Raw genomic sequence first — 20,939 nt, 5'->3', positions numbered from 1 at the left:
TTTAAATAATTATTTTCTACTTCCTACAACAGAGCCCTAACCACCTGATTATATAATGGTCTCCACAGTGGACATTTATCATCTCTCCTATTTAAGAGGCACAGCCATTTTACAAATAAGAATACAAGAATCATGGAGCCAGAGAAAGAAATAGAAATAGTTCAAGAATGAGCCTGACTCTGTACCCCAGTGATTAGGTCCTTAATTACAATGGTAAGAACTGCTGTGATAGAAGTTATTATTTCAGAAAGACTCCCTAGTTTAGACAAGTTGGGAATTGGGACATGGTCCCTCAGTTAGGTAGTAGCCACTTAGAGAGAGACAGAGGGTCTGCAGAATCTGGTGTACTGCATCATGGCTAAAGTGTGGTGCTTTGTTCTTTTCATTTATGTATGCCTAGATTCTGGGTGCTTCTGGTTGTCATCCAGTAACTGTTTAATGTGAAATGCACAAATTTTTTGTGGAGCAATGACCAGAACCTTCTGATTCCCCTTTTTGGTGACTGCTCTAACCACTATACCACTAGCTCCCTTTGTTTATTGTCCCCCTAGCCCCATGAATCCTGTATCCCTGATACCCAGGGAGCATAAAGCAACTACAGAGAATACTTGGTTCTTGGACAGCTGACCCATCTGTTGCACCCTCCAACCATGTTCCTGTTGATAGTGGGAAGATGGATGATCACAGAGCCTCCTTTAGGGATATTTAGCCTACAGTTTGGGAGAAATATAAACTCACTTCATAAAGACTCCTGTGCCCAATTCCCTGAATGGGAAGAGAGCTGAGAAGTTGATAGCACGAGTAAATCTCTTAACTTGTTCTACATCTCCATATGTATGTATGCATGCATGTGTACAAATTGCAGGCATGTATAAAGACAAGGGAGTGTGGTTAGCTGTTATTTAAGGTAAAGATTAAATGTAAAAAACTTCTTTTTTAACTAGTCCCTGATGTGACCCAGGGGCAGCTGACATAGTTAATGAATTCTGAGCATGTATTTGCCTGTGAGTAGAATACAATGAATAATACTTTTTTTTTTTTTTTACTGCAGCTGGACACCTTCCAGCTATGGACAAGACTATTTTAGTATTCTTCATTCTGCTGAGCACTGCAACTGAAAGCAGCCTGGGATGTAATTGTGAGCAATATGCATGGAGTTCTTGGTCCAGGTGTTCAAAAACATGCAATTATGGAATTCAGAGTAGAGACAGGTTGGCATAGATTACTAAGTTGCTTTAATGTATTGATTTTTTAGAGGTCTGTTTTGTTTTAAGTTTTCAGTCAGGAAGAGAATCACTGTGCTATAGGAAGACTTATAAACACCTAAGAGTTTACAGTAAAAAACATGTGCAAAAATTCTTATTTTGCCTTTGGAAGTGGCTGCTTCCACTGATTGCTAGGTCACGTGAATGATTCACTAATTACTATATTTATATGACAATTGAATTTTAAAATCTTCTATGAAGCATGCTAAACATTGCAGTTATTCAATATTAAGAATTAAAGTGGGACATAAAAGTATGTGCATAAGCCGACTTACTAACCTTTCCTGTACATGGGAACATGATTTTAAACATGTTTCATAAGATCTACGAGAATTTTTGTTTCAAGATGTTTCTCTTTGCCTTTTTCTTTCTCTCATTCTTTCCTGATTGTAAACTGCTGAAAACTAAAACTGATTTTCAAATCATGTGTCTTTTTATTTTTGGCTCCCCCTGTAAGTGTAGCAGAAATGTTATAATTGCACCATACCTCACTAATGGTAATCTTATTTTTCAGGCAAATAATATATGATACTTATTTTATAAAAAATTCCTGTGACAAACTTTGCACACTCTCAGAATCCCGGGCATGCAATGAACAGGCATGTCCTATCAACTGCCAGCTTGGAGATTTGGGTCCCTGGTCAGAATGTGATCCATGTGTTAAAAAACAAGTAGGTGGAAAATAAAACTGGTTTGAAGGGAGTGGGAAAACAGATGTTATGATCCACGTCATGAGAGGTGGTGTTAATTGTAGTGCAATAAACCAGCTACTGGCCTGCAGGGCATATGGTGCATATGGTCTGCAGGTCCCTGCAGCTGCCTCTCCCATTGCTGTGCTGTCAGAGAACCTGGGAGAAGGCTGCACACCCTTCTCCTTGCAGGGGAAAGGAGAGAAATCCTGGGGGAGGATGGAGGTGGGGGCTATGTTGTCATTAGTGCAGACCCCATGACAGGGCTGTGTGTACCACCAGTGCTGCCCATGCAGCAGGACTCAGGGGGATCCTGGGTGGCCACATGATGCTGCCTGAATAGCTGCGGGGGTGGAATCCCACAGCACATAGCTCACATGGCGTACCACTCAGGGGCCACATGCTGATGCTGCATGAGGCCCCCAGCCCCACTGAAGCTGGACAACTCTGCAATAAACCATTCCTCCATTTGTACATAGTCAGCAAGAACTGGCTGAAAACCACAAAGAATCAAAGAATGTTAGAGATGGTTTTCTTAATGAGGGTCTTGTTACATGTTAATTTTAGGTGGCTTCTGGAGCTCTTAACCCCTGGAGTGGCTACATGTTAGCACCCTTTAAGTGTCTTAAAGAACTCCTTATTCAGCTTTATGTTATGCCACTCCAGAGCAGGTTTATCTCTAATCTGCCTAATTTTGCTCCTGTTCCATTAACTTGTGGCCACTCTCCACAGCTTTTCTATCCATGCTGAAGTCCTTCAGCATCCCAGGAAGCAATGGGTGAGTGGAGATGCCAGGGCACAGCAGGGCCAGGCACAGTGCCTCACTCCCCAGGGAAGTGTGGCAGAGCAAACCCCACAGCCCTGGAGTGCCTCACACCACAACTCAGACTGGCTCTGCTCCTGGTGGGAGCAGAGCAGAGCAAGCCAGTCCAAACAGAAGAGGGAGAAGGGGGAGGGAGGGGACCACCTCCTCATCACGGCTCAAACCAGGAGGCACTGCAGCTGCCAAGTACCCCAGAACTGCAGCACTTGCTCTGCCCATTGGGCACAGCAAGTCTGTTTTTTCTCTAGCTCCTAGTTCTGCCCCTGCTCACCAAGCCTCTAGTGGTAAGTCACAGCTGTGTAGGGGAGATGCAGGCAGAGCAAGTTTTTCACCTCACTGTGCGACTGTTCCATGAAGCCAAACAATACTAAGCCAGTTGATATATGTTTAGCTTACAGCGTAAAGTCTGATAAGGCCCTTAATGTTGTAGTCAAGATTCATCATGTCAGCGAAAAGTTCCTCAAGAAAGTCAACAGTCTGAAAATTCCACCCAGTTCTGGAGTGCCACTTTTTCCTACAGTGCTCAAATCAAAAACCTGCAGCACCAAGCGTCTAGTTCAGTGACCACTTAAATTATCTTCTTCTCTTTAACTGAAGTTAGCGTATCACTATCATTTGAAATGGAGCAGAGTAATGAGGATAATCAGTTTTAATACAGCCACATGTAAAGTTATGCATCTAGGAACAAGTAGTAACTGAGGCGTACAGAATGGGAAAACGTATTCTGGAAATTAGTGACTGACTGGCATAGAAGGCATATAGAGGATGAGTAACTGAACATGAGCTTCCTGCATGAGAGTGAGACAAAATCAGTTAATGTGATACTTGAATGTGTAAATGGGGGAAAGGTAAGTAGGCTAAGGGAAGTGATACTACCTCTATATATAGCAAGGATGAGATCAGTATTAGAAATGCTCTATAAAATTCTTGTCGTCTTGCCCTCACTTTAAAAACAGTATTTGAAATTGAAGAAAGGGAAGAAAAGAACCAACAAAAATGATTTAGGCTTTGTACAGGATGCCCAATCTGGTAACCTTACCAGAAAGAATATCAAGAGATGACTTGTGTAAGTCCCTCCATTGGGTAACCTAGCACAGACACGTATGACAAGAACAAATAGTGGAAAGCTGAAAACATACCAGTTCAAATTAGCCAAACAAAGACAGGCTCCATGCTGCTGGATTACCATGGTTGCATCCCCTGGAGGCCCCCAGGACCCCAGGTAAGGCTGGGGCCAGCCTCCCCTCCCCTCCCCCACCCAGGGCGACGTGCCATACACCAGAGCGCATATCCACAGGCATTTCCCAGAGACAAGCAGCAGCAGCACATATTGAGCAATAGAACAAATACCTTCCCTGGGTGATTCTGAAGATTGTATTCTGATGAAAGGAGGCATGATGTTATGCACTACAGCAACATATGACATTTGTGCTACTATTAGGTAAAAATGACCAGGCTTATTGCATATTTATGAAAATGTAAGTTGTAAAAGGAACTATTTGGCCATATTGATATGTAATTGCTATAAAAATAATGTTGAATAAATCATTCAAATAGTTATATTTAAATAGGAAATGGTTAAGATTATACTGCCTTCTAGCTTAGATTTTAGAGGACAAATAAGGGAACTCTAAACTGTGGCTGATAAAGGTCCATCAGAATTACTGTATCAGAATTTAGTATTGAATGCAGCCAATTTGCTATCGCAGCTGTCTATTCTTATGAGATCTCCCTTCTAATTCTGCAGTTTAATGAGCATAATTTTGGGGAAATCATATGACTATGGTGGGGGAGTGGTCTCATCCACACCAACTAAAACTTCCAGCCTTTTAGAAGTGCATTGCTCAGTAGGATCTAAGAAAAAGGCTATATAAGAGCTATGTAGTTTTATTATCTCTTATTTCTAATATATATTGAACAGTTTATGTGGACTAGACAGAAAACTATCAAGAGCAAAGAACAATCTTGGGTTTTCTCCTCTGCTTCCTTTCAGTTTCGGAGCAGGTCTCTGCTACGCCCATCTCAGTTTGGGGGACAGCCCTGTTCTGAGCAGTTGGTGGATTCTCGAAGATGCTTCCCAACTAAACTTTGTAACATTGAAGAAGTTGACTGCAGGAACAAGTTCCAATGTGAAAATGGTAATCCTGATATTTAATCTACAACCTCTAATTTGAATTACTGTAAAAATTCAAACCATTTTGTAATGCCCCCTAGAACAAATGCCAGGACTTAATTTGGCCCATGTCATAAGCAAAACCAGCTCCTATCATCGCAGTCTTATCTAATTTATTTTAATTAAGTCTGTCTGGCAGTCCTCCATAAAAATTTCAGTGGACATTATGCATACTTACTCTGGGACAAAACTTGAAAAACAAATTCTTAAAAACACTACCTATTATTAAACAGATAGCTTACAATATTTTTTTTAATACAAAGAGGGTTGTGCAGAAGAAACATCCTCTTCTGCAATTTCCTTGATCACTCTGCCTGATACATTTACTCACCATTCAAGACAACAAGGTATAAACACTAGGTGGTGACATCGCTACAGACTGAGGTGGGGAAGAAGTCTGGTGTTAAAAGAGAAACAGTTCTTGATAAATTAACCCACCTTTAAATCACAGCAACTGGGAAATGTGATGTTTAATGAAGATCTTTGTAACCATCTTAATGAAGATTCTTGTAGATACAACACTATGGTCTGGATTTTTCACTCCTATGTTAAAAGCTGCAGGAGAGGATGGGCTTTATTTAGAAATAACCTAATTCTAGCCCACTCACACATTTCCTTAGTCTGAGGCTATGAGCACATATAACGTTTCTTCCAGGGAAAGCTTTTTGTCCCAGGAACCTACAAATATACACGTCCATTGTCTCACTTCAAATATTTGTTCAGTATGTGGGATGAAATGTGTTAATTCTTTTTTCCCTGGTACATTGTGGTGTGCCTATAGACTTGTCACGTTTCAGGCACAATCACGTCAGGATGTGTACTCTCACAGGCCACCTATTGGCAGAGGAGCACCAATGTAGTTTGGAAGAGCTATGCGTGTAAATGCCTGTGCTGCTCGTATTTTGATGCAGGTCAAAACCTGTGACTTTCAGGACTACCTCAATTGAGATGTCTTTGCAGCCTAAGATAATTTCCAAATGAAGCTATAAAAAAAAAAAAAACACAGCCAGAGCAGGCACAGATTTCTGTACTACTCCTGTAGTATCTTTAAAATCAGAAAGAGCAAATCTCCTCAGAAGAGACAACATAACAATGTGGATATTTAGACCAAGTCACTTGGAAGATATAATGATCTAAAAGGGGGGGGGAAGCAGGGGGGAAACATGGGTAACTGGTGCCTCCCGAGTCTGGGGGGGGCACCAGTGAGGCACAAAAGGATGGGGGGGTCCCCCAGTGGCCAGCTGGTGTCTGGGGGGGGGGGGAGTCCCCCTGTGGCCAGTCGCCAAGGATGTCAGCAGCATGGCGGCAGCGGAAGTGACAGCATTTCCACTACCAGCACTTGTGCCACCAATGTGCTGCCAGAGGAGCCAATTTTTTGAGGGGCACACTACCACTCTCTATGCCCCCCTACTGCCAGAGCACTTGCTCAGGGAGGGCACCAGTGCTCTTATGGGGGGCTTGTGTCCCCCCACCATGCCCTCCCTGTATGTCTCCTATGGGTGAAATTTCTCTAAAGTAAATGCCAAGGAGATCCCACACCCAAAATGCTCAGCTATAAGTAGACCATGCATAGAGCTCTGGGGAGGGCTGTGTAGGCAGTCTTTGCATTCCCCTATTACCATGACCCTGCTGTGTAGCCAGCAAGTGCCTGGTCTACTTAAAATCATACTATCCACTAGTGGTCCCCAGAGGACAATACAGCAGGCAGAGAAATCTTTAGGACAATAAGACATCCAGATGCACCTGTTCCCTGAAAAAACCTTCAATCTGATTAAACAACCACTCTGTGTAGGGGATTTCTATAGGACTGGCTGCAGGATCAGTCTCTAGGAGTTTTACACATCTTCACATTTTTTCCCATATTATTGACCAGAATTGCAGTTTTTTTAGCTCTGAAGGAAAATCATTGTACATATACTGTTTCTCTGAAACAGGTCGCTGCATCGCCAACAAGTTGGAATGCAATGGAGAAAATGACTGTGGGGACAACTCTGATGAAAGGAACTGTAGACAGAAAAAGTCTGTGTGCAACAGGATGTATGGAAGCATCCCTGGTGTGCAGTTAATGGGCCAGGGGTAAGTTGTTCCTGCTAACCTTTTCATGCGGACAGTCTTGTTATTGCATTCAGTTCTGCAGACAATGAAAGAAGGATGCATTTATTGCTTCCCATTGCACCAAGGGCAAAGCTATATCTTCAGAAATGTTTGTTAAGAGATGAGCTTTTATGGAATCATGCAAAGATGTCAATCACAAAAGCAGAGAGATTTTAAAAATGTAAATTATTTTGATATCTTTATATAATATCCATAAATCACATAAATATATAAATCATCCAAAACTATAATAAATACTGGTTTTAATATTATACTCATAAATATAAAAGGTGTTGAAAAATAATTAATTTTTATCGTCATTATAAGGGATCCAGGTTTTCCATTTCCCACAGAAAAACAGGAAAAACCTGCAGATTTTCCCTTTTAAAAGAGAGAAAAAAGAAGATTTTTCATTTTAACAGAGATACCCATGGATTTTCCACTTTTGCAAAGTGTTCTCTTCAGGCTGGCAGAGTTCCAGCCTGCAAGAGCTTCTTACAAAAAAGGCAGCAAACCCTAAGCCCTGTCCGAAGTGGGTACGTGAGGGGGAAGTGGTGGGGCCTGAGATTCAATGATGGAGGGCTTGTCTCAGGATTGCTTTCCCTCCTGGAGCCTTTGAGGCAAGTGGGGCTTGCAGGGGGCTGGTGGCCAGCTGGAGCCCCACCCCCCAGGAGGACTAGGGGGACTGCAGGTCAGGGATCAGGGGTATAGGCGGGGCTGGGGGGGCAGCCCTGTGAGGTGGATGACTGCCAGGGCTGGGTCAGGGGGGTTGGGAGCTGTGAGAAGAACAAGCAGGGTGGTTGGGGGGCAGCGTGGGGGTGTGTAAGTGGAGGCTGAGGAAGCAGAGAGGTGTCCATGGGAAGCCACATGTGGAGGGCCAGCTCAGCCCAATGGCGTGTGCACCAGGAGCTGTGCACCATCAGGCTGGGCAGGAAGCTGCATATGGAGGCATGGGGTCACACACCATCAGGCTGGGCAGGCTCGTGCTTGCCTCCATGGGTGGCTTCCTGCTCGAGTGCTGGAAACCCCATGTGGAGGCATGCATCCCGCCCAGCCTGATGGCACATGGATCCTAGTCCATGCACTATTGTGCTGGGTTGGTCAGCTCCGTGCCTTCACGTGGGGCTTCCAGCACTCCAGTAGGAAGCTGATGATGAAGACACAGAACCTACCCAGCCCAATGATGTGAGGCTCCTGCCTGCAGTGCTGTGATCTCCATATGCTGGCATAGAGCCAGCCTGGTCTGGTGTGAAGGTGTGCACCAGGAAGCCGTATCGGCTCCATGCCAGCACATGCATGCCCTGGGACTCAGCCAGAGGTGAACACCACTAGGGGCTCTGCCTGCTGCAGCCATGAGTGCCCCACAATCTGCTGCTGCTGAGCTGCTGGCATTGGGGCTGTGAACCACAAACCCACTACACTTTCCCATACCCCTTCACAATTCCCACAAACCCCACACCCACCCACAACCCCCCCAACACCTTCAGAATTCTCCACACACACAAACACCCCATACCCACCCCCTAACCATACAAGGTACCTGCATATATTTCTAAATAAGGGTCAAATTGTGTTATATTTCATTAAACTAATTAATTTTATATAATTTTTAATTTTCCTGCTTATGACTTTGAATTTTTAAGCACATAATTCCCTGGGGTGTACAGAGTGGTCTCAGCAGGAGCTCTGATTTTCCATGATGAAAAACCGTAAATCAAATGCCAAAATATATAGGTATTTAGAATTTGTTTTTTTATAATGATTGAGGCATTGGTAGGCTTCCAAATTGCTTTAAAACTGTAAATATATCAATAAAACATTGTGTTCAATTGATACCTATATATGATGGCCTTCATTTTAATCATGGATTCTGAAGTTTTAAACAGAAAAGTTGGAATTTTTTTTTTATCAGAGAAAACCAGGATCCCTGGTTGTTATCCTTTTGGCTGGGAGAAAAGGATAGGTGGCTCAGTTTCATCTATTGCATGCCAACTGTCATCTTACAGAGAGAGAATTAAAGTCTGTTCAGATATATCTCAGATTGCTGAACCTAAAAGAACATCAAGTGTTTATGAGGGGGTCAAAATAATGGAAAAATATTCTGTTCTTACTGCAAGAAATACCATATATAAACATAGTTTCATAATTCCCATGTCATATTAAGACATGGCTTTGTATAATGGAACAAGGATAGTTTGACTAATATATGAGTTTATTTATGCACTTGACATAAATCAGGACTTTAAATTTACAGTTGGCAGTTTTTGTTTCAAGAAATGTAGGGCAAAGGTCATTGACTGGAACTTGTTCAGGTTTGTAAGTCATATTTTATCCTTGGTTTCAGAAAGTTATGATTTCATGGCAATTATTGTACCAGGACTTAAAGTTCTTAATAAACCAACATAAAAATGACATCCTGTTCCAAACTCAGGGTTGGGGGGTGGGGAGGCTATATTAATGTAATCACTAAATTGGTATGTAAGCAGTGAAGCTTCTCCCACAAAATCAATGTATTATATAAGAATATTCTACCTCCTCAGTGCAGTTAATGTTTTTTACGCCATGTATTTGTACAGCACCTGGACCAATGGGGTTTCTGATCCTAGCTAGGACTGCATACACTACTGCAATAAAAATAAGTGTATTTCTAACATGTTCTTAATGAATTAGGAATTGTTATTGAAAGTCCTTTGAAAAGCCTATAAAATGTACATAGTTTCCTGCAGATAACTCCTGGATATTACTTTCCCCCTAGATTTAATCTTTTGGCAGGGAAAAGCTGTGGCGAGATTTTTGATAATACATTCAATGGAGGAAAATGCATAACAGTAAAGAACAATGAGACAAGAAAAATATTTCGTGTCCCTGCAAATCTTGAGACTGTCAGCTTTCAGGTAACATATCAGGACTTAAAATATCAAATACAGCACTTATCTAAAGGATCCTTATAATGATTCAATAGCATATGATGTGCCTGATTAGACAGTGATATACATTAACTCTTAGATTCTCTCTAGTTATGATTTGAAGGGAATTTCATCTAAACTCTTCTATCTTGTTATGCATCACTTTAGTGCAGATGGATTGTTTGTAGTATTCAGGTTTGATTTGACAGTAGCCCATATGAAATGGTGCCTTAAATGATCCTTGCCTCAAGCAGGAGTTCGGGCTAGATGACCTCTCAAGGTCCCTTCCAGCCCTACTTCTCTATGATTCTATAATATAAATAGATTTATTGGATGAGCACCATGTATATATTAGACACTGTAGGTACAGTCTTCAACAGTGTGCAAGGTCCTACCAGGCTATTATGGAAAAATTTTGGAACCTTCTTAAAATAGTTTGGCAAAGTCCAGCTGCTTTACAACCTCCAACTAAGAGAAGAGAGAGAGTAAATCAAGCCCCCATAAAGAAATCTAAGCAGTTTTTCTCACATCCCATACCAAGCTCTTTGATCATCACTATTATTAAAGAGAATACAACACTAGACCATTACAAATCGATTCCTAAGAAAAAGAGCCCAAACAGTTAGAATTGTTTGGTAATAAGGCATACTCAAGTCCATTCAAGTCAGGCTGAAGGTTGAGGGCTCAGTAGGAGGATCCAGCCAAGTTTATTCAATGCTGTATCTTGAACAAAAGACAGCATTAGAAGTGGCTATGCAGACAACATTTGAAAATTGGAAAACCAAAACTGCTCTTGATTTCCAGGACTATTATGATGATCTTGGCTCCCCTTTTAGTTTTTGGATACTCTTTGGGATCTGTGGGAATTAAGGGTGTGCCCTATTCAATTCAGATTTGGCTTTGGTCAGAATCGAGGACAGTGATTTGATTAGTTGATTCAGATCACTGTCCCTGATTCGATTTGACCGAATCCAAATCTGAAGATTCGATGCTGATTCAGCGATTCAGACATAGACACAACTTTAAATGTTTTTTCTACATACCTCAAGGTACCAGCATGGTTCATGAATGTTGTGGTGCTGGGGCAGATGGAGCATCCCACAGCCATGCAGGGGAACCCCCCTGCGTGCTCGATGGCAAATCTGGAAGTGGACCAGAAGAACTTCTGGTCCACTTTCGGGTCTGCCGGGGAACATGCTGGGAAGCCCCCACAAACACCCCCAGCTCAGCGATCAGCCATGGGGGAACCCTGCATGCCCCCCCAGACCCAGGAAGCAACAGTTGCTGAGCTTGGAGGGCGCAGGGGGGGCCCACCTGTTCCCCGCATAACCAGAAGTGAACCAGAAGTGCTTCTGGTCCACTTCCGGGTCTCCTGCCAAGTGCGCTGGGGACCCCTCCGCACTCCTGTGGGACACTCCATCTGCCTCAGCATCTCAGAATTCACAAGCTGCCTGGTACCTAGAGGTATGCAGAAGCTGTGTCTATTTCTGAATCACTGAATCTTTCTGAATTAATTCAAAGGGTTCTGATTTGATTCAGAGAGATTAAAGGGTCCTCTGAGTCGATTCAGATTTGGAGATTCAGCCACTGAATCGGGCTGAATTTCTGCCGAATCAAATCAGGGACCCAAGCTTTGCACAGCCCTATTGCGAATGATGAGGCCACATAGAGAAGTTCTGAATCCTCATAACAGGAATGCATCTATGAGAGAACCATGGAAAAAACTATAGAGCATCTATGACCAGCCGTGGAGCAAAACTTTTTGTTTTGTTTTATCTCAGAAAGTTCAAAAACCTATTTTTAAAAATAAATCTATGTTTCTTCAGGTGGAAAATTTAGAGGATGATTTGAAAACACAATTTTATAGTAAATTAACTACCATGGGAGAACGTGATTTTAAGTCTGGGAAACACTTCAGCTACAGTGGATCTTCTTCTGGGATCCCCTATCTTTGGGGTACAGATACACACACAAGTTCCTCATCATCTGCTGCCTTCAAAGAAATTATTGATGCCTCTCATAAAATGGTAAAATAATACATCTCTCTGTTATCCTTATAATACTTATGTGTCTTAAAGATTATAATGACAGGTATACTATGGGACAGTTTTATTTCTGACCACTTGAAAGTGACCTTCAAGATGACTTTGTAGTAAATGAAATGGGTCAGGTCTGATTTGATTCCAAAAAATGAACTGTAAATTCAAGAAATGTATATTACAAATTTTCTCCATTTCAATTTTGGTTTTTTAGAATTCCAACTTTGTTAGGATCTATAAAGTGATTGCAGTCTCAAACTTCACTCTGAAAAAGGAAGATTTGCTGCTTTCAGGCACATTTCTACAAGCACTTAATAACCTGCCCTTGGAGTACAACTATGAGCTTTATAGCAGAATATTTGATGATTTTGGAACTCATTACTACACTACTGGTTCGCTGGGTGGCACATATGACCTTCTTTATCAGTACAGTACAGAAGAACTGAAAAACTCAGGTATGTAATCTTTTCAGGGAAAAGAAAAAAATGCACGGCCAGTTTAACAGTAGTTAATGTAGTTTGGTTTACTGTATGCAGTACTATAATGCTGTGCTTCTGTCAACTAAATTGGCTATAATTTTTAATGGAATGGGATAGTTAAAACAGAATGTTTGTAGTAGACATTCAGGTCCTCCTTTCCCTTGTACGGGAAAGCAGAGTTTGAACCATCATCTGGAAGTGTGGAAAAGATGATATATCTAACACCATTCATTTGACAATTCACAAGCCTTTCTACAGCAAAGGCTGCATTCTGCCTGGCACTAAGGACAGCATATTTACCTTTGCTCATACTACTCCAGTTTTAAGAAGCAACTTAAAAAAACATTGCATGCAAGGGGAATTGCTTGACTAATATCTGTATGATCTCAGGTCACGCTTTCTGTGGAGCTGGTTGGCCACACAGATTCTCCATCAAGCCATTATGCTGTTGATAGGTACTGTTCTTATTCTGCTGGGAGGTGAAAGTTTGGCACCACAAGACTGAAAAGCTCTGTTCTGCTCATAGGGTATCTCTGCATTGCAGACTGCTTGTTTAGAGCAAGCTCAGGGACCAGAAGCAGTTTGGGCAAGGTAATTTACCCTGCATAGAAGTGTGGTAACCAATACATAGTTTTTATGTGGTCCAGTCTCTTGATGTTATTCAGAGCCTTAGCCTCTTGCTAAGTGATCAAGGATCACTTGCTTCTTTCTAGCCTTGAGTTCAATTGTTCTGCTACCCCGAAGGTCATCTAGTGTGCTAATGACCAGGATTTCTTCCTGTCTGCTTGCTCTGACATCACCCTGCTCTTTGCAACCCCCTCACTATAATAAAACACAGATTCTCTATCTTTGTCTTAAAAACCCTTTATCACTGAGAGCCACTCTGTTAGATCTATCATAACTCCTAATTTAGCAGACATTTCTCTCCCAGTTAAGGTAGCCTTCTTTGTCCACTTACCCATTTTTGTCTCAAACACATCTGTACTTTCTCTGACACAGTCCACCACGTGAGGAAAACAATCTCATTGTCAAAACCTGTAAGGCCATTAAATTATCTTTCCTTTCAAAATTTAACTCCTTGACAATGTATAAAGTAAAATGCACTTTGATAATGGCTAGGATGGTGGCAATTTGTGTTTCACTCAGAACTACATCCGTCTCATAATTTTTGTTACTTTCTTTTCCCACTGCTGCAGTGTTATTGTGTCTTACCTACCTATCCCACTTTGATTTGTATTTTAGCATGTAAACTCTGAGCAGGAACTGACTTTCATTTTCTATTATTTCAAGGGCTACCTTAATTCTGGCCTGTTCTACCATTCGCATGTGCATCTGTGTGTATACATTATTTAGATTTTTATCTTTTGTCTTGTGATTGGCTAAGCCTATCCTGGACCTAAAAAGCCTATCATATAACACACTGATCATATGACCCTTGCAGTCAACCCCAAAATATACTAGTGTCATTAAATCTCTGAACATTGAAATTCCTCCAGAAGCAGCAGAAAAGTTTTTTACTTTCCAGCTGATCTGCTGTTTGTATGCGAACATGAAACTACAAAAATTTGCTATTGCTTATGATTTCACAATGAAAGTTCCCAGCAACTTTCAGGCTGGGAGATTGTTCCCAGCTGCAGTTCCTTGATCATGGAGTGGGGGTTGGGGACTGGGAGCTCCCTGATGCCAGGGCAGAAGGAGATTGTCTCTGCTCAGGCTCCTGTGGTCGAGCGCACTCCAGCAGCAAGCAGCTCCTGGGAACAGGGAGAAATCTCCTGTCCCCTGTTGCCCAGCTGACTGGGAGCAAATTTGCTGTACTGGGCAGTAATGGGCACAGATGCTGTAATGGACAGTAGCAAATTAACTGCTTGGTAAGAATCAGCACATGTAGATGGTGACGCTTACTATGCAGTAATTAGCTCTACTGCAGAGTAAAGCATCTCGTATAAACATGCCCAGTGATTTCTAAGTGTGTCAGTCCTGTGCACTCCAGCACCTCTCTATTTGGTATTTTATCTTCCCACTTTATTTTCAGGATCTTACTCAGGCATCTTATGTGGTAGCTGTTCAGTCTCTTGATGTACCTAGTATGTGTTGTCCACGTCTCTGAACCATAAAGCAGGCATGACAGCATACAAGTTTCTTAAATTCGCATCTTCTCCTTAATTGATCATTTGCTGTTACTACATGAATGTTTCTACAATAGCTGAAAATTCTTGTCTAAGTTTCCAATTCTTAGTTCAGTCTGAAGGTCAAGATTCCTGCTGATCATAGAAACCAAGTAAAAGCTGTCAGCAATGCCAAAAGATTTACCCTTCAGAGTGATGTCAGGTGTTGGTTCTTCCACCTCTTGGTACATGATCACAGGCTTCTTGAGACTAACTGCCATCCTGAAGCTCTTGCATAACTCAGAAAATCTGTCCACAAAATTTTGTAGGGAAGATTCACTGTAGGCAACCAAGGCCACATCATCTGCAAACAGGAAATCACTCGGAACCAGCTCTTTCACCTTGGTTTTCTCTCTAAAACTTGAGATGTTAAACAAACCTTCATCTAGTCTGGTTCAAAGATAAATGCCATTGTTGCTGTCCTTGTTTTTGTTTTTGAAGGGGAGATCTGATGGGCACCTGATGTTCTCCTTTTATATTAAGGGGTGGGTGTTGGGCGTATTATGAAAAAGCAGGAATGAAAAGTAGATGTTAGAGAGCATGGGTGCTAAGACACACCCCTGTTTCACTCCATTGTCGCTGTCAAAGGCATTTCATTTTTTGTTTTCATACACTGCAGTTGCCTTCATACCTTGATGTAATGATGTAATGTGGTAAGCAAATGATATTCAGCAGTTTGGGGGAACAACCCAGTTTCTTCAGAACAGTAACAAAGCCCTGTCTGACTGTATCAAAGACCTTCATCAGATCAATTATAGCTATGTAGAGTGGTATTTGTTTTTCTGTACACGCCTCTTGCAATTGCTTGACCACAAATATCATATCAATGGTAGAGAGTCCTGACCAAAAATTGCATTGACTTTCAGGAGAGATTTTTTCACCTACAGATTGCAGGCAAGGGAGCATAATGCAAGTGACAACTTTCCAGACAATGTTCAATAAGGAGATACTGCTATAGTTGTCACAGGCACTTCTATCCCCCTTGTTTTTGTATAATTGTACAAATTGAGCATCCTCGAAATCTTGCCAGCACCACTTCCTCTTTCCAACAGAGCACTATAAATTCACAGAGCTTTTGACATACTTTGTTGTTGGCACATTTGTAGAGTTCAACCAGCAAGCAGTTGTTGCCAGATGCCTTGTTCCCAGGGATCAATTTACTGGCTTTCTGAAAATCTTCTAATATAGGTACATTGTCCAAATCTATCGTAACTTCCAACTGTGGTAACCCTTCAAGCTCTTCATGTTTGATTTCAGTCTCACTCAAATACAGGGAGTCCTCAGACTTATGACACAACTGGTTCCTGAAAACTGCGTCCTAAGTCGAAATGTTGTAACTTGGAACCAATTTTTCATAAGAAACAATGTTATAAATGGGAGATTGGTTCCTGAACCAAGGCCCGATACCCTATTTTCACCAAAAATACCCCAGAATTTTGTACTCGATCAATTATAGATGAGTAATATAGCTACATTAATGTATTTATATTATAAATAGCTATCATGTTGATTTGGAAGGACTTCTTTGAGGTGACTTTGCTGGACTTTTGAAAGGCTCTTGGCTGGACTTTTTGAAGGGTTGTTGGCTGGAGTCTTCTCAGGAGTCTTGGCTGCAGGTTTTTCTGGAGTCTTGTCTGCTTTCTTAAAGAAAGTGTCTGAGGAAGTTTGGACAGATGTTCTCCAGGAAGATGAGCGATGCGACGAACTTGGTCGCTGGTGTGGCGTCGCATCAGATCAAGCATTGTAAAGTTGAAACTGACGTCATAAAGTTGAAACAAGGTGTCAGTTTATAAATGTTGTAAGTGCGAAACATTGTAACTCGAAACGCTGTAAGTCGAGGACTGCCTGTATAGAATTCCATAGTCTTCAGTCTGATACTTGAGTTGTTTTTGTTAATCAGTGAAGACATTTCTGTTTAAGTCTTCCAGCAGAGCTGTTTTCTTCTTGACTGGACCACTTGCTTGTCTGATGCCTTTGCACATCCTGCAGCTATCACTTGTCTCAGCTGCTTTCTGAATACCATCACAAGTTTTAGCCAAATATCTTGGGTGTACTTCCTAGCCTCTTTTTTGCATTTCTATCTGAGCCTTTCTCAAATTTTCCAGGGTTAGAGTGTTGGGAGATTTCTTGTAGATGATTAAAACTGTCCTTTTGTTCTCACGCAGTGGTAGAAGGGTTTCAGAGTGCTTTTCAAACCAGTCTGCATTTTTCTTACATTTTTTTTGCTGAACGCTGTTACAGCAGCATTATACATGTTAATTTTAAGATTTCCCAAGCCTTGGTAGCTGAGTTGTTAAGTAAGCTTGCTTTCACAGCTTCTTCATTAAATAGTCTGCATCTTTCTATATCTTTAGTTTGGCTGATGTTATTCTGAGGATGACTGGTAATTTTGCTATGGTGGATCTTTTGGGCATTGATTCTGACTTTGCAGCAGACTAAGGCATGATCAGTATCATAATCAGCACTATAATAATACCTCATGTTCAAGATTTATTTCAGGTGGTTGCACTTGGTCAGGACTAGGTTTAAGTGGTACCAGTGCCCTGATCTTAGATGTTTCCATGATGTCTTGTATTTTCCCAGTGAAGTAGGTGTTGATATCATATAGATTTTGACTTGTCGAGTTCTAACACTCATTGGCCATTTTCATTCATATTACCAATTCCGTGTCTGCCCAGAATACCAAGCCAATTCTCAAAATTACATTCAGCTCTTGCATTGGAGTTGCTGAGTATTATTATGGTCTAATTTCTGTGAGTTTTCTGAATCTCTTCTTTGGGTTGTTGATAGAAAACATTGTTAACTTCATTGCTAGCTTGAAAGGTAGGTACATAAACACTAAACAATGTGATGAAGCCATTCTGTGTGTGTGCACTCTGAGTGTCATGAGTTGACTAGATACAGCAACTGGGCTTTCACAGGAAGATAGTAAGCTGTTTCTAACAGCAAAACATACTCCCTGCTCTCTCCTTTCTCCTGCTGGCTTCCATGCCAGAATATGGTTTTCTTTCAAGTCATTCTCTTGAATAGAACCTGTATCTGAGAGCTGAGTTTCTGATAATGCAGGAATGTTGATTCCAAGTCTGACCAGTTCATAGTTAGTGCTGTTTTCCATAAATCAGAGTCCAAATCAAGTCCAGCGCTCAGCATCTGAACCTTCCAACATGCAAGTCTCTTTATTTCATTTTGGCCTGCATAGATTGGATTGGGGCATGGGGGGTTTTTTTTGGCCTACCTTTTCTAGGGCCATCCTCAAAACAGACAAGTAGGACACCCCTGAATAGGGCTGCTTGGACACCTTGGTAGCTGCCTCAGGTTCCAAATGCCCCTTACAGAGTCCTGCAACCATCATACTGAGACCATGAATGTGTATGTCTAGGCAAAAGTATGGAGGAGTAGAGGCTGCTCTAAACCTGCTATCCTCCCTTTAGACCACTGAGATGAGTCTAAAGGCCATGCATTCGGTGCCTCAATGGTTGCAGCTTCTGCCAGAGAGCAACAGATTAGAGATTCTGCTGACTGCCTAATGCCTCAGCAAAGGCATGTTTCTATCAAGGGGGTGTCCCTTAGCCTTACTCCAACCAAGGAATACACACAAGGCAGTGGGGACTAGCATTTTGAGGAGCCCAAAACTCACCTCATTATGGAGGTTGTGCCATTTTGTGGGAGCTACCACAATGCATTGCCATCAGGCTCTCCAGGTGGATGCAATTTTTGGCCGTACCCAGGACCAGAACCTTCATTAAACCTTCATGGAACTGATTTTTTCAAAAACAGGCTAATTAGAAGCAACATGGTACAATGAGCTATTTAATTTTTACTTTCTTTTTATTTATAGTTTTATTTACTTTATTTTTATTTATGTCTTGTAAGCTTGCAGCAGTTTATTAGGAAAATGCCACATTTTGTAGGTATTTTTTTTATTGTCAGTATCTCTACAGTGCCTGTCATGAATATCTACTTGTCTAAAGCATAAGAGAAACCCATATATATATAGGGATGTAGTGTATATATATATATAAAGCTGATAACATATTTTGGACGGGCTGGATAAAATTCATAGTTTTGCTAGGAACTGAAGGTTCAGGGCAACCATGACTCAAATCCATTCCTTGTGCAAGTACACTAAAATAAATACATTTTCCAATTTTAAGTCTTGAATATTACATCTAGAACTGTTACTCACTTAAGAGGGTTTTCTTATCTGGAGTTATATGATGATTATGCAGTAATTCATGCCCTGTTTTAAGGTGTTCCCAGCATTTGGGGTATTGCATCTTACAGTTGTTTGTAAGATTTTGAAATGGAGATCTTGGGCATTCCTTGAGTAAGTGGTTACTTAAGAAAGCAGGGGATGGGACAGGATAACTGACCCAGGAGTCCCCTTCAGATCTGAAGAGTAGTTTCATTTTCTATTTTGCTGTTTAATATTTTTCTAGGTCTAACAGAGAGCACAATTATAAAGTGTGTCATGCAAGAAACAACACGTACCTACTTTTTCTTTGTGAAATTCACCGAGTATTTTCGTGAATGTTCCAACAACAGAATAACGGAACGCTATGAAGGTAACTGTGCCAAGCAATCCCAACTGAAGCTAAACCCATCCTGTGTGCTGTTACTGTGATGGATAACAGTCAATTTATACAACACTTTAAGTTTGTATAGCCCAGCATTTTTCTGATCCTTATTAGAAATTAACAATTAGAATAATTTAGTTTATTTAGTACCTACCTGTGGGGAAAAATTAAGCCTACCTATCACTCAGATAGCGCTTATAGAGGGAATATATGTACTGAAGCATTTTAAATTTAACAAAAAGTCTAAATAGAGATTTACTGAACCTAACTCCCATATTTATTCAAATACAAGATGAGGTGTTCTTCCCCCTCCTCTAGCCCCCTCTCCCTGCCCCCCAGTTAGCATGGCAGGGAAAGCCCTTGTCTAAGGTACGTGGCCAATATTGGGCAGACATGCTGATGGGAACCTTTTCGTTTGTTTGTTTTGGCCCTTAAAAATGGGTTGGTCTTCCTTTCAAAGGGTACTGGCATCAGGCCTGGTGACACTGCAACATCAGGCTGGCACCAGGAGGGCCAGAGCCAGCCCTGACACCCTCCCTTTGGTGCCAAAATACTTTAACTTAGCCAAAAGGCCAAGATGCCAATGGGAGCCCACCACAAGGATTAAGGTTTTTTGTTTGTTTGGGGGTTTTTTTGAAAAATGTATTTCTATAGACAGATAGACAACCAATCTTGCCAGTCTTCAAAGCCCAAAACACAGTTTCAGAAACGTATACCTGTTACATTACTCATTTCTATGCACCCACACACCCATTGCAATAGTCACACCTGCATACCTGTGTTCCTGTGCACCTGTCCTCATGCCACAATGATTACGTTAGTGCAGCCTATCTGAATGAGACTTATGGTAGTGCCCTGGTAGTGCCCATTAAGTGCAGTCCCTCTCACCGCTGACTCTTTAAAGTCATGTTAATCCACTACATTGCACATATTTTGACTTTCTCTTCACTCCCATAGCTGAGCTTTACCTTTCTTTCTGATTTAAAATGATTCCTGTTTCTTCACCACCTTAAATGGCTGGAAAATATTATCAAATGGCACTAAATAATTCACCCAGAAGCCCTTTGCTGGCCCCTCTCTTAGCTTGGTTTCCCTATGCATATAGAGAGGTTTCCCTATGCCTCATCTGCACATAACATTTTGGAAGAAAACACCATCTCCACTCATGAGTGGGGGCTGATTACCACATGGATCTTTTGTGGAAGCTCACTGGAGTACATACACATGCATAGTGAGCAATGCTGAGCTGTGGGGTCACCATGGCTTGAAATGCTGTTGACTCTGTTGGGGCCCAACCCAATGACATGTGGTAAATCATAAGCCTTTGGCTTTGGATTAATATCATGTATAGTTTGTATATGTAAGTGCCAAAGTGATATTTAAAAGTGCATTACTGGAGTACCTGTCCTAGACCTTACAGCAGTTTCCAAAAAGATAAAATGTATCATTTCTGGATGAACTAAGTCTATGGGTATCATATGCAAATTGTTACAGCTATGTTTATTTCAAGGTGTTTTTTTTCAGATTTGCTCCTCACTTCTATGTGCTCAGGGAGAGCAGATTCTGACAGTAAAGGGGGGAAAGGGGCTGCAGAGGGAAGAAGTTGTCGGGGGAGGGGGCATAGGAGCAACCTGATCCCCCCCAGATTTATTTTCCCTGTTGTAACAATAGGAGGGTATGAAAGGGTGCTTGACATGTACCTGTCACTTTATGAGGAGAGAGTGCTTGA

The 20,939-nt window shown here is 41.5% G+C and overlaps 1 protein-coding gene across 5 annotated transcripts in view; it reads left to right on the top strand.

The window, feature by feature from the left end:
• Positions 1-20,939, top strand: part of C6 (complement C6) — a 53,164-nt gene that overhangs the window by 10,338 nt on the left and 21,887 nt on the right. For 2 of the 5 annotated variants that reach the window (XM_090037996.1, XM_090037995.1), the window contains 9 exons: positions 33-213; positions 1,052-1,211; positions 1,780-1,936; positions 4,771-4,915; positions 6,885-7,026; positions 9,800-9,938; positions 11,777-11,977; positions 12,204-12,444; positions 19,073-19,198. In XM_090037996.1, the coding sequence (XP_089894122.1) occupies positions 1,069-1,211; positions 1,780-1,936; positions 4,771-4,915; positions 6,885-7,026; positions 9,800-9,938; positions 11,777-11,977; positions 12,204-12,444; positions 19,073-19,198 (1,294 nt within the window). In that variant the 5' untranslated portion in view covers positions 33-213; positions 1,052-1,068. Of the gene's footprint in view, positions 1-32; positions 214-1,051; positions 1,212-1,779; positions 1,937-4,770; positions 4,916-6,884; positions 7,027-9,799; positions 9,939-11,776; positions 11,978-12,203; positions 12,445-19,072; positions 19,199-20,939 lie in introns of those variants that run through there. The other 3 variants (XM_090037997.1, XM_090037994.1, XM_090037998.1) reach the window with 2 other exon arrangements.

Source organism: Crocodylus siamensis, chromosome 3 (genome assembly GCF_052110815.1).
Source record: "Crocodylus siamensis isolate JL-2025a chromosome 3, ASM5211081v1, whole genome shotgun sequence".
NCBI lineage: Eukaryota > Metazoa > Chordata > Crocodylia > Crocodylidae > Crocodylus > Crocodylus siamensis.
The sequence above is the reverse complement of the archived record's forward strand: the minus strand, read 5'-3'. Positions and strand labels throughout refer to the sequence as shown.